Here is a 12,777-nt window from a genome sequence, read left to right as displayed (position 1 = left end):
GAGGGCCTCTTTGATTCCTTCTTTTATGATTTTCTTCTAGTCCATCCATTGCCTCTACGGTGCTTAGCATGTGTAGTTTTCTCATTGAATCTTTTGAGGACTCCCCACCCAATCTCAATCGGATTATCTCTAAAATCTCCCATGATTCCTTGTAGGTCCCCCTTTATTTCCAGCTCTCTAATGTTTACATATTTGTGAATATTTAGTTAACCTTTCCAACTGTAACATCCCATCTGTCTAATTTTTCTTTTTCAGAAGCTTTTCTGTCAGCAAGAGACGACAGAAACAAACTGTACTTCCTAACCCTCCTGCCTCCATTTGTTTCAGTCTTAAAAGTATGTTGCTTTGGCTATATAACCTCCAAAGATCTTTCAAGTACACGGAAAAACCTTTTAAAAATCCAGACGTTCACACTCTAGTCCTCATAATTTAAGTCTTAACATGTATATCATGTGCGTGGTCGATTTCATGTTTATTGATATATTGAAACTGGTCAAGCCCACCAATTGTAATGATACAAGGATGGATATGAACCAAGTTTAGTGAACCCACATCATAGCCTTAAGGTGATGCTGTTTTAGTATATATATGCTTAACATTAAGGTAGTTATATGTGAATCAAGGTAACCTTTTTTATTATTCTCTCAAGTCCATTCCCGATATATTTCCTTCATCACCTCCTACTAGCATGGATTTCAATTCCACACCATCGCCTTCGGAGGCATGTCCAGAGACGATGGACTTCCTTTCGCGTGCATGGTGCGACTTTGCAGTTCATGCTCTACAACCTGAGTTACATGATCAATCGATTTTCATCTTAGACAATCCAACCAAGAAATTTGAAAGTGACTCCCCAATCTCATTCACGGTGAGTAGCAGTGGCAGACTGTACCGTATATAAGATGTTCTATTTGCATATATTGTGTTCATATTGTGCAGTGCAAATGAAATTGAACTAAAGCTCTTGTAAGTGGCAGAAGATGGAGAAAAGCATAAAGATTGATGCTACTGATTTCAACTCTTCTTTGCCACCATGGAAATCCAATGATGTGAAGGTAACATCTATCATACTATTCCATGAATGCTATTACTGGTGTTAACTGTTGAAGTCGCTACTTGTTTTATTTTTCTTTTTATCTGGAAATCAACTTATTAATTTTTTCTATTTTATGTTCAGTCATGGATATGGATGCAACAAGCTATGCATCCAGAACTGAATTACAACAGCTGTCTTCGAAAGAAATGGGTTGGTGCCGATACCATATTGTTCACCTAGTATCTTAAACCATATGAAGTTTGTTTGAATTAGAAAAAAAAACATTAATATTCAAAGAAATCAGTTTTTACAACTTAATGTCATCTATGATGCTAGATACCGTGGAAGATAGTCCCCTTTAAGGGTATTTCAATCAAGAAATGGTTGAAGGAGATGAAAGCAAAGAGGAAAGAAGAAGAGAGACTACAAAGAGCTGAAGTGCACGCAGCAATATCAGTGGCAGGGCTAGCAGCAGCACTGGCTGCGATTGCCGCTGAAACCTCGAAAAGGAATGATTGTAACCCAACCAAGGAGGCTGCTATAGCCTCGGCAGCTGCTCTGGTTGCCACACAATGCGCCAAAGTGGCAGAAGCAATGGGGGCTAAGAAGGAGCAGCTTGGCAGTGTTATAGGTTCAGCCATGAGTGGTACAAGTGCAAGTGATATCTTAACACTAACTGCATCAGCTAATGCATGTAAGTATAAATGTAGAAGCTCATCAGGGTTTCAGTATGTTAGGCTCCATATTTTGTATAGAGATCAAGACTTTTAGTAGTAGTAAAGACCAAAGACGATCGAAAACTGTGACCAACTTACGCAGTTTCCAATGCCATTCTGTGCTGATCCTCTAAATCTTATTCTTGTGTAGTAATTTTATTGTAATTATTGTTGTAGCATTAAGAGGAGCTGGTACACTTAAAGCAAGAACAGAATGCAAGAACAGATCCAGTGGCGGTGCCCCCATCCTTCCAATCGAGGACAACAATGATCTTCCGTTCGAGTTTGAGAAGTGCAGGTCAATACTAGCAAAGGGCGCCGAGTTAGGTGTAGAAACACCTGATGGTTAGTAAATTTGGCAGTCTTTGTCTTAAATAAAGATATAAAAGAACTATCAAGGTACAACATTTGAACTTGATTAAACTAGTAAGAGATAAAGATTTGGGATCCGAGTCCTAGCACTCGTACTAATATTCAAGTTATCAATTTATGGTCTATTTGGACTTTGATTCTACTTTTCCTTATCGGGTTACTGTTATTTCTTAACAGGGAAATACATGGTCAGATCAGTGTCCATTGCACTTGATGGTGAATCAAAGGTCATACAGTGAAGCAGAAGTCTTATTTAATTAACAATAGTTACATGCACGGAATCAAATGCTGCAATATAATTTCATTAGTATTAGCTAGCAACTGAAGCCTTAATCAATTTTTCATTCATGATATATGCTTTTCAGGTCATTCTTAAATTAAGAAAGCTCAGCCTGTTAAAAAGCAAGAAAGAATGTGAGTCGCACATTGTCATGATTCTCCTCTTCTCTTTCCATGTAGTACTCCGTTAATTTTTTTAACGAAAAGGTGGTTTAATGATGAAAAGCACATCCAATTTGATCAAAATCCGGATTCTGTAATTCAGGCATTGTACTGGACCAGCATGCCGAGCTGTATAGAGATCCCGAAGCTGAAGAGACTACTGATACATGTTATGTAATCGTGTTGACGACAAATTTTGGGACGATTAAGCTAGACATGGTAGATGATTATCTATGTTATAAGACATGGGCAACAACCATTCATCACATGCTCATGCTTTCCACATCTTATACCAAATATCAACTTCAATTCCCCAAAAACTGAAAATGTTTTTCAGTTATATGCTGCATTACATGCATCTATTTTGAATATTTGTTATAGTGTTGTATATCCATTTACATTGTAATAACTGTTGTTGGACAAAGTATGTTTAATTGGTTGTTAGATTTTGAAACAGTTGATCTCTGTACTCCAGATCTCTCCTCGTTTAACAAAAAAAAAAAAAAAAAACTAATTTCATATATACTTCTTTGATTTAGTTCTATGGTCATGGTAGCGAGACAAGGAAATTGGATTTGATATTCAAATTTGGTTGTAAATTTTTTTGGTAGCAAAAGGAGAGCACCGAAGGAATTGAAATTATGGGATCCATGCACATCACACACAAGCTGGTGCAAGACCTCCGGTACAGGGTTCATGAATAAATGCAATTCAGGCCGACTACCCAAAGTCATCTTATCCACAATGTTTGCCGCTTTGTTTGCTTAACGTGGAACATGGAACACACTAACAGTCCATTGTGGCTTACACAAATCATGTATTTCCCTTACCAGAGCAAAAAAGGTGAAACTGTCTTGTTAATCAGCTCGACAGCTTCTTTATTATCACTCGCTACTACGAATCTCAGCAAAGCGACGGTCCCAGGCAAGGTCAAGCCATCAAAAATAGCCCATAGCTTAGATTGGAGAACAGTAGCCACCCCAATAATACAAGAAAAACCCAATATTCAATTGCCGTTACTATTGTTAATACGGAACTTTGGTGGGGAAGATCTTCAACACACAAACGAAACACGAAAAATAACTCGATCAAAAAAACAAAGCAATAGGATAAGTTTCCAACACGTGTATCAAGCCACTATTTTTAAGGTTCTATTTGCCCCTATTTATACTCGGTCTACAAATGAATTTCAAGCAAATGAACCTCGAAACTACAATGAAGTCCAATGATTATTTACATTTTGTACTGAAAAAATAAACCACTAAGAACTGAGCAGGGTATAACAAAAAAAAATTTACTTTCTAAAAAGAATTTTTGCGCTAATTCTTTATAGAATAATTTAATAATAATAAAATATGGACGGGGGATAGAAAGAACTTTTGAGAACTTTTTCCTATATTTTCCAAATGAAACCCACTCCTATTTATAGTAAATTTCATATATTTTCATACGGACAACTTTCAATAAATGTCTTTTCTAAAATAAACATAACTTTTCGGTAATATTATTTGAATAGTTATAATTTTTTTCAAAAATCAAGTTATATTACTCTTTATCAATAACCAAAAGACATATCTTTTGATTAATTACATCATTTCATTTATAGTTATTGGAACACTATAAATATTTGAAAACGTTCCAACAATCTCCCCCTATTTCCAAAATATTTTAGATTTTGATAATCTTGAAAATAAATTTGCATAAGTGAATGTGTTTTATGATTAAACCTTCACTTAGTGAAAACATGTTATAGTTAATCAAAATTGAATGGTAGACTAAGCTTTAAACCAATTATTCCATTTGATTAACTAAACACATATCACACAATGTTTTCAACATCAGTCAATGCATAGTATTCACGGACACTATTATGGTCATGTGTCTATGTCCTCTTTCCATGAGTGTTGTTAAAGCCAACCTCTTTAGCTCTTAAAAGTGATCACACTTCACACTCACATAGGTAGATCTCATTAAGAGTGTTCCCGTGATTATAACACTCTAACATATTTATGTTATGGGTCCATTAAGAGTACATTTTATCATCCTTCCCTTATCATTATGGGTACCAAGCACTTTAATCTTAGGGTACATTTATTTATAGTGATACCAGTCACATACTAATGATGTACTTTGTCTCATTAAATTCAAGACTTGACGTTATACCAAGCGTCGAGTCAGGTTTCCATCATGGGTGACTTTAATTAATGGGCTTGAGTCCCAACCCTTTTGAGGCCTTATTGACTACATTTCTAGCAAAACTTTTTTTCAAAGGATTTGTTAAGTTCTCACTTGACCTCACTTAATTAATAGTGATCACTCCATTGGAGATTAATTGTCGGACATAGCTATGTCTTAATCCAATGTGTCTAGACTTCTTATTATATATTTCTCTATAGGCCTTTTGTAACAACCCGATTTTGGGGCTAGTCAGAATAGTGATTTTGGAACCACTAAACCGAGGTCGAGGAAATTATTTTAAATATTAATGTAGCATGTATAGATAAGCACATGAAAATTTTGGTGAATTAATTTTAGTGATTGCTTGCCTAATTGTGAAAAATGACTAAATCGCTTAAGGTGCAAAAGTCCTATTTTGTTAGATAATAGTATCAATTAGCTAAAGAACCTAAATTGGGGGCCTTAAAGAGCAATTAGACCCTTAGAGAATAGGGTGGCCGGCCATGAGGGGGACAAATTGATGGGAAAGTCAAAATTAGGTGGTGTTTTGGTCACCAATTTTGACTAGTTGTCAATAAAATAAAACAAAAAGAGGCCTCATCCTTTTATTTTTTCTTCATCAACTGATTTTCATCTTCAAAACAAGGGGGTTTGAGAGCTCAAAATATCATCCATTAACACCTCTTAAAAATCAAGAGAAACGTGATTCGGGTCTTGATTGGGGTAAGAACAAAGATTACGAGGATTAAGCTCGTCTTCATCATTTTGTATTAAGGTAAGTACATATGTAAATAATGTGTTATTGAAGCTTAATTTGGTATATTTTAATAATATACATGTGTAATTAGCTTATTGTTGTTATGTATCTAAATTATATTTGTTGCCATGAATGTTTAAATGACATGTTATGTGACAGCCCAAAATTGACCCTAGTCAGGAAGTGGTTTCGGGACCGCTAAACCGAGTCACCGAAATGTTTGAACGTAATATTTATTGTCTAGAATATGTATTTATGAATGTGTGAAAATTTCAAGCTTCGATTTAGTCGATTGCATGTGAATTCAGTTACTAGGACTTGTGTGACACTTTTGAAATGTGATAGGCTAATCTATAAGGACCTAATAGTGCATGTAATCAAAGGGGGACTTGCATGTCAAATTTCCCCCTAATAGCTAGTGGCCGCCATGACAAGGGATTATGGGTAAAAACATGTCATAAAACATGTTGGGACAATGGTGTATGTAAGAAAAAATAAAATAATGAGCATGGGAATTTAATAATGAAAGGAACAAAAAAAAAGAGAATGGTGAGTGTCCCCCTTTGCCGTGAGTTGAAGAAAGAGAAGAAAAAATTTGTTGTTTATCCTTTTTTCATTTATTTGAGCTGAAATTCTAAGGAAGAAGGAAGGGGTTCTTGCTTCCTGCTTGGTTTGGAAGAGGATTAGGAGGAGGTTTGGCCATACTTGTGTCTAGATTAAGGTATGTTTGAGGTTGTGCCATGAGATTCATGCATGTTCTTAGTTGCTAGCTTGAGTTCTAATTAGTCCATGGTTCAAAACTTTGTTATATCATGGGGATGATATTCGGCCAAGGTAGATTTTGTGTTAATGTCATTGCATGTTAAATATGAAGCTTGCTAATGATACATGTGATGGTGGATTGATAGCTCTTGGACTTTCTTTTTAGCATTTTTGAGTAAGACATTAAGTTTTGGAATTGATGGAATGGAGAGTATGCTTAAGTTGTGTTATGAACAACTATGTGTTAAATCGAGGGTTGCTAAGCTAGCTATTAAGGTGAAGTGCAATGTTAGTGATTGATTAATAGTGTATATACATGTATGCATATTCGCCATCAAATTAAGAGCATAGGTGATGATGAGTCTATGCTTTGTACATTCGCCATATATATATATATATGCATGTGTGATTGGATTATTGATAGTAGGGCTATAGCATATGGTTATGAGCCGAATAGCTAAGAGCATGAGGTAGCAAGATAAAAATTTTACCATGCCGTTTCAGTATGTCATAAAATCATTAAAATGTGAATATCAATATGTGTAGCAAAGCGGTTGAATGAGTTAATTTATTTGTTTAAGCTCAAGATCCTAAAGGAGAGCGTCCAACAAGGGAAATCGAAGGTCATCGAGTAGCCGACTTGGAATTATTTTACACCACACAAGGTAGGTCACTAAGCATATATTTTGTATTGATTTAAATAGACATAATGTCTATGTAATTATGCCAAAAGGAATGATAAATTTATATACATGTATGTATGTGGTGATGAAAGTATTGAATGAAAAGAAAAGAGGTGAGATGTATTGAGTTGTTGATTTCGGCACTAAGTGTGCGGGTATAAACATTTGTGATCATGAGAATGGCACTAAGTGTGCGGGTTTAAAATTTGTACAGCACTAAGTGTGCGAGTTTGATCATATAGCACTAAGTGTGCGAGTTGATTATATAGCACTAAGTGTGCGGACTCACTATATGCTTTTGAATCACTATTGACACTGAGTGTGTGACATTATTGAGTCGATCACGGACAGCGATCGGGTAAGTACCTTGAGTTCATGGCTAATAGGCGCTATGTTTATATTTGGAGTTGAGCTTGGTAAGTTTCGAACCTATGTGACAATTTAAATTGAAGTCACGTACATAAGAATTATCGTGGAATAAGTGAAAGGTCATGTAGATGTATGATTGTAACGAAAACAAAATGGTGTATAAAAATGCTTCAGATATCCTATTGATTAATATATGGAATGTGAATGTGTAACTTGGTATGAGATTGAATCGAAAGGTCTAAGGAACTATGGTATAGTTCGGTTTGAATGGAGTAATTAGCCTCGTTCCATTTTGTTTCCTCTTGCGATAATGTTATTAATGGTTGGTAGTGCATTGCTTATGACTTACTGAGTTATATACTCATTCGGTGTTTGCTTGTCACCTATTTTAGGTTTCTTGGACTCGACTTTTTGCGTATTCGGGACCGTCATCGAAGTCATCACACCGGCTAACAACTTTTGGTATTTTCGTCGTAGTTGGTCTAGGAGTACATTTCTGCATGTATAGGCTGTTATGCTTTGTTGAAATTTGGTATGTAAATTTTTAGCCATACGAAAATGGCGTAAATGTTCGGTTGGAATTGGTTTTGTGATGTTTGGACACAAGTCATGGTTATAATTTGGGACATGCATGATGAATTATTAGTTAAATCAAGGAAAAGTCATGAAATAGGCATAGTTTGTTTTAGTAACAGATGCTGACAGCAGCAGTGGTGTGGATGTGAAAAATCACTAAAAATAGCAGAAATGGAATTAAATAGTGAATAAATTATGTAAATGAGCCTTGACGAATCTACTTTCATATGGAAGAAACGAAACGGTCATATGAGTTGTATCCTAAGAGATATTTAGGTATTCGTGAAACAGGGCCAGAACGGTTTCTGGATTCCCTGTCCCGACTTTGGAAATTCATTATAAATTAACCAGAGATAATTAGGAGTCATACCATATATGTATAGATTCCTCTTTGAGTCTAGTTTCTATAGAAATAAACGGCATCAGTATTGAAGCCCTGCACAGGGAGATGTTCAAGCTGTAATGCACGAAGGTCAGTGTAGTCAACCCCTTTAGCATGGGATACTTTAACTAAAAAATTGTACTAATTTGCTTGACCAAAAATTCTAGAAAAAAATATGTAGATGGAAATATGAGTCTAGTTTCAGGGAAAAATTACAAAACTGATTTTCGAGTTTTGAAACTCCAGATATTATTTTTAAGACGACAGTGACGCAATAACCAGCTTGTCTGGAAGTTTTTTTTTTATGGACTGTGAAAACAATTAAGTTAAGTCTGTGTGCACCTTGTATTCGACTCCGGTAACGGATTCTAGTACGGGGTGTTACATGTTATGCCAGTAAATTACAATGTGAGCAAATGCGATGCTATTCGATTAGATATGAAACCCCGTTGAACCTTAGACATAGCATAGGATACAAAGGGGCATGTTATGAAATTTATGGGGACTGAACTCATGAGTTGAGTCTAAGTTCATGAGATAAATGGTATAAGTAACGTAGGTCTGGGTACTGACTTTGTATACAGACCCATGAGTGCCTCAATGAGCATATGTTACATGATAGCTATGGGGTCCGGGTCCTAACTTGATGAAAAGGCCCGTGAGTAGCTAAAATGTGAGCATTTCATAGCACGAGGTAGCCCTGATTTCTTATATGGCATTTAGATGCAAATCCCTTGCGTATCCATATGTATTTCGAAAGTTCAATGGGTAACCCGAAGATTTAGTTGGTGAATACTTTGATAAGGTATGTATACCAAACTCATGGTTAGGACTTAAGTAAAGAACTAGGTGTATTAAGTATACATGAATGAAAAGAAGAGTAAGATAGAGACGTTAAGTGATTTATATCTTTTAAGCATGACAAGCTACCGTTGAATGAATATGATTTTCTTATAATTACACTTTATTTGCATATATGTACTTACTAAGCTCCTAGGCTTACACTCATTTCTTTTCTTTCCTTATAGTGCTGCCAAGCTAGCATCAAGGATCTAATGACATCAAAAGCTTCGATCACACTATCACTCAAGACCTTGGTATAGCTAGTTTCATTGTTTTGTTTTCTGGCATGTATAAGGACTCGAGTCTTTTTTTAGTGTTTTGTTAGTTAGCCATAATGTGTTGGCTCATATGATGAATATGATACTCACTTTGTATAAGGCCATGGATGATATTCAATACTCATTTTTATTTATAAATAGAAGATGATATTTTCATGGATAAGTAAATGAAATGTTGTCTATTGTGGTTATTTTGGCTATGTGATGTGCCCTTATATTAGTATAGGATAATCTTTGTGCAGGTTACATAAGTAAGGGTGACCAAAAGGCTTAGTAAATAGCCTTATTTTGTCTACATGGGTAGGCACACGGGCATGTGTCTAGGCTGTATGTGACACACGATTCACCATATGAGCGTGTGATATGGTTATGTGTCCCGGCGCGTAAGAATTGTAAGTCAGTATGTATGGTAGTAAACACACGGGCAGAGACACGACCGTGTGTCTCAGCCATGTGAAGGGTACGGCCTAGCACACTGGCGTATGCCTTGGCCATGTGGCCTTTAAGTATTGTTGACCTCATAAATAGAATGTCCAAATTTTTGCACACGGGCTAGGACACAGGCGTGCGATGGTCGTGTGAAGGACACTGACCAGAGACACGGGCATGTTCTAGGCCATGTGAAAACCCTGTAGGTTTGCATTTAGAATTAATTCCACACGGGTATAGGACACGGGCGTGCTCCTGTATTACTTAGGCCGTGTGAGCTACACTGGCCAATAGCACGACCATGTTGAAATGTCATACGGGCGTGCTGCCCCTCCAACACGGGCGTGTGCCCCTATGTTAAGAGTTACTTTCAGAGTTCTTTAAAGGACTCGGGTTGTTTTTGAATCGGTTCCAAAGGATGTTTTGGGCTTAGTGGACTCTAATTAAGGAGTTTATAAATAAAATTTAAAATTTTTTAATTTGACCATGTTTTGGTGTTATGAAAATGTCTATATGCATAAGTTTAAGTTAAGTAATGCCTTATATTCCAACCTGGCGTGGGGCACGGGCATGGGGTGTTACATTTAGTTTAGTCAATTCTCGGACTAACCTAGCGTATTTGAGTCTAGCTATACATGCCATACTTATATATATATATATATAAGTGAAGATAGTGTGACGAATCCTAACAATAATAAAATGTGTTTTCATAGAGCAAATGGATCCCGACAGAGCAGTGGTGGATGATGTAGAAAGTAACGCACCTACCTAGCGGAAGGAGCGGTGCCATCTGAAAGTAGGCCCGAAACTGTCAGTAGGGGAGAAGGAGGCAGAGAGGCCTTTCTCCACATGATGAGTGCATGGTATATGGAGTTCGTTCGAATGAACCCAAATGCTCAACCTCTCCGACCTCTCCCAAACCCTCAACCCGCACCTGTGATGCCTCAACATATGGATTTCATGAGATTTGCTAGAACACCTATTAATAGAATTCGAAAACAAGGTCCCGAAGAATTTAGGGCAAATACCAATGATGACCCTGAAAGAGCAGAGTTCTGGTTAGAGAACTCAATACGAGTATTTGATGAATTGTCATGTACACCCGAAGGGTGTTTAAAATGTGCCATATCCCTATCGATAGATGCGGCGTATCACTGGTGGAGAACGCTGATATCTGTAGTACCACCAGAGAGGGTTACTAGGGAATTCTTTCGAGAGGAATTTTGAAATAAATACATCAGTGAAAGATTCATCGAACAGAAGCGTAAGGAATTCCTGGAATTGAAGTAAGGTCATATGATAGTCAGTGAATATGAGAGAGAATTCGTTAGACTTAGCAAATATGCTCGAGAGTGTGTACCCTCCGAAGCTAAGATGTGTAAAAGATTTGAAGATGGGCTCAATGAGGATATTAAGACATTAGTGGGTATTCTCGAGTTGAAAGAATTTGTGGTACATGTTAAACGGGCTTGTAAAGCTGAAGCCTTGGTTAAAGAGAGGAAGAAGGCTGAGTCTGATGTAAGAGATACAAGAAAGAGGTACATGAGTAAGTCATTGCCATCCCAGTCTAAGAAATCTAGAGAGATGTATTCTCGTTCACATGTCTTAGTTGGAAATTCATACAGGAATCGTAAAAAGCAGAATTCAGATTTTAAGTCTCAGGCTACATCAGTGGCTAGCGTGGGCAATGTCGGATCTTCCAAACCAGAATGCCAGGATTGTGGTTGAAATCATTTCGGCAAGTGTAGAATTAATAATGGATTCTATTTTCGATGTGGTTCTTAAGTCCACATTATTAAATATTGCCCCGAAATGACTGGCAAAGAGAAATTTCAGAGTACAAGGCCAAATGGCACCAATTTCAAAGGAAGACCTCAGAAGAACGTTGGAGTTGAGGCTGGTAGCAAGAATGTGACGAGAGACATGACCGTAAGGTCTAAAGCTAGATCTCTGGCTAAAACCTATGCCATACGTGCACGTGAAGATGCATCCTCTCCTGATGTGATCACCTGTACATTCTCTCTCTATGATAATACTATTATTGCTTTGATTAACCCTGGTTCTACTCATTCGTATGTGTGTATGAAGTTGGTGTCTAGCACTAATATACCTATTGGGTCTACAAAACTTATGATTAAAGTGTCAAACCCATTAGGCAAACATGTGATAGTCGATAAAGTATGTAAGAAATGTCCTTTAGTAGTTAAAGGTCATTGTTTTCTGGCTGATTGGATCCTGGTACCCTTTGATGAGTTTGATGTCATATTGGGTATGGACTAGTTGACATTCCATGATGCTGTAGTAAATTGTAGACAAAAGGTTGTTAAATTAAAATGTGAAAATAGTGAAACCTTTTGGGTTTAATCAGGTGAGCCAGGGAACTTGCCTATGGTGATATCCTCCATGTCTGCCCAGAAGTGTTTGAAGAAAGGATGTGAAGCTTATTTGGCATTTGTAATGAATACTAAGGAATTAGAGTTGAAGGTTGAGTCAGTACCGATTGTAAGTGAATATGTGGATGTATTCTCAGAAGAATTGCCTGGGTTACCCCCTAATAAGAGGTTGAATTTGGTATAAAGCTAATGCTAGGGACCACGCCTATTTTGATTGCTCCATATCGGATGGCCCCGACTGAGCTGAAAGAACTAAAGTCACAGTTGCAAGAATTGACCGACAAGGGTTTCATGAGACCAAGCTTTTCACCGTGGGGTGCTCCGGTGTTATTTGTGAAAAAAAATAGATCTATGAGGTCGTACATAGATTACCGGCAATTAAATAAGAGGATGATCAAGAACAAATACCCGTTGCTGCAAATTGACGACTTGTTTGACCAACTGATGGGATTAGCATGGTTTTCTAAGATAGACTTGAGATCTAGCTACTATCAACTACGAGTTAAAGAAGCAGATGTGCCTAAAACCTATTTTAGGATGCGATATGGCCACTATGAGTTTC

The 12,777-nt window shown here is 37.0% G+C and overlaps 1 protein-coding gene across 1 annotated transcript; it reads left to right on the top strand.

The window, feature by feature from the left end:
• The first annotated feature begins 214 nt into the window (after window positions 1-214).
• On the top strand, window positions 215-3,019 carry LOC108459862 (VAN3-binding protein). Its single transcript, XM_017759257.2, has 8 exons — window positions 215-868; window positions 978-1,055; window positions 1,178-1,246; window positions 1,373-1,730; window positions 1,930-2,097; window positions 2,302-2,351; window positions 2,490-2,538; window positions 2,669-3,019. The coding sequence occupies exons 1-8, from the start codon at window positions 689-691 to the stop codon at window positions 2,887-2,889; spliced, it is 1,173 nt and encodes a 390-aa protein (XP_017614746.1). The 5' UTR covers window positions 215-688; the 3' UTR covers window positions 2,890-3,019.
• The last annotated feature ends 9,758 nt before the right edge of the window (window positions 3,020-12,777 follow it).

This window comes from Gossypium arboreum, chromosome 4 (genome assembly GCF_025698485.1).
Source record: "Gossypium arboreum isolate Shixiya-1 chromosome 4, ASM2569848v2, whole genome shotgun sequence".
NCBI lineage: Eukaryota > Viridiplantae > Streptophyta > Magnoliopsida > Malvales > Malvaceae > Gossypium > Gossypium arboreum.
The sequence above is the reverse complement of the archived record's forward strand: the minus strand, read 5'-3'. Positions and strand labels throughout refer to the sequence as shown.

What these genes read in the sequence shown, in the direction of transcription:
- LOC108459862 (XM_017759257.2), top strand. Translation starts at nt 689, where the DNA reads ATGGATTTCAATTCCACACCATCGCCTTCGGAGGCATGTCCAGAGACG. An exon ending in GCTGTCTTCGAAAGAAATGG is followed by an intron (nt 1,247 to 1,372) that starts GTTGGTGCCGAT and finishes CTATGATGCTAG; the next exon opens with ATACCGTGGAAGATAGTCCC. An exon ending in GTTAAAAAGCAAGAAAGAAT is followed by an intron (nt 2,539 to 2,668) that starts GTGAGTCGCACA and finishes TCTGTAATTCAG; the next exon opens with GCATTGTACTGGACCAGCAT.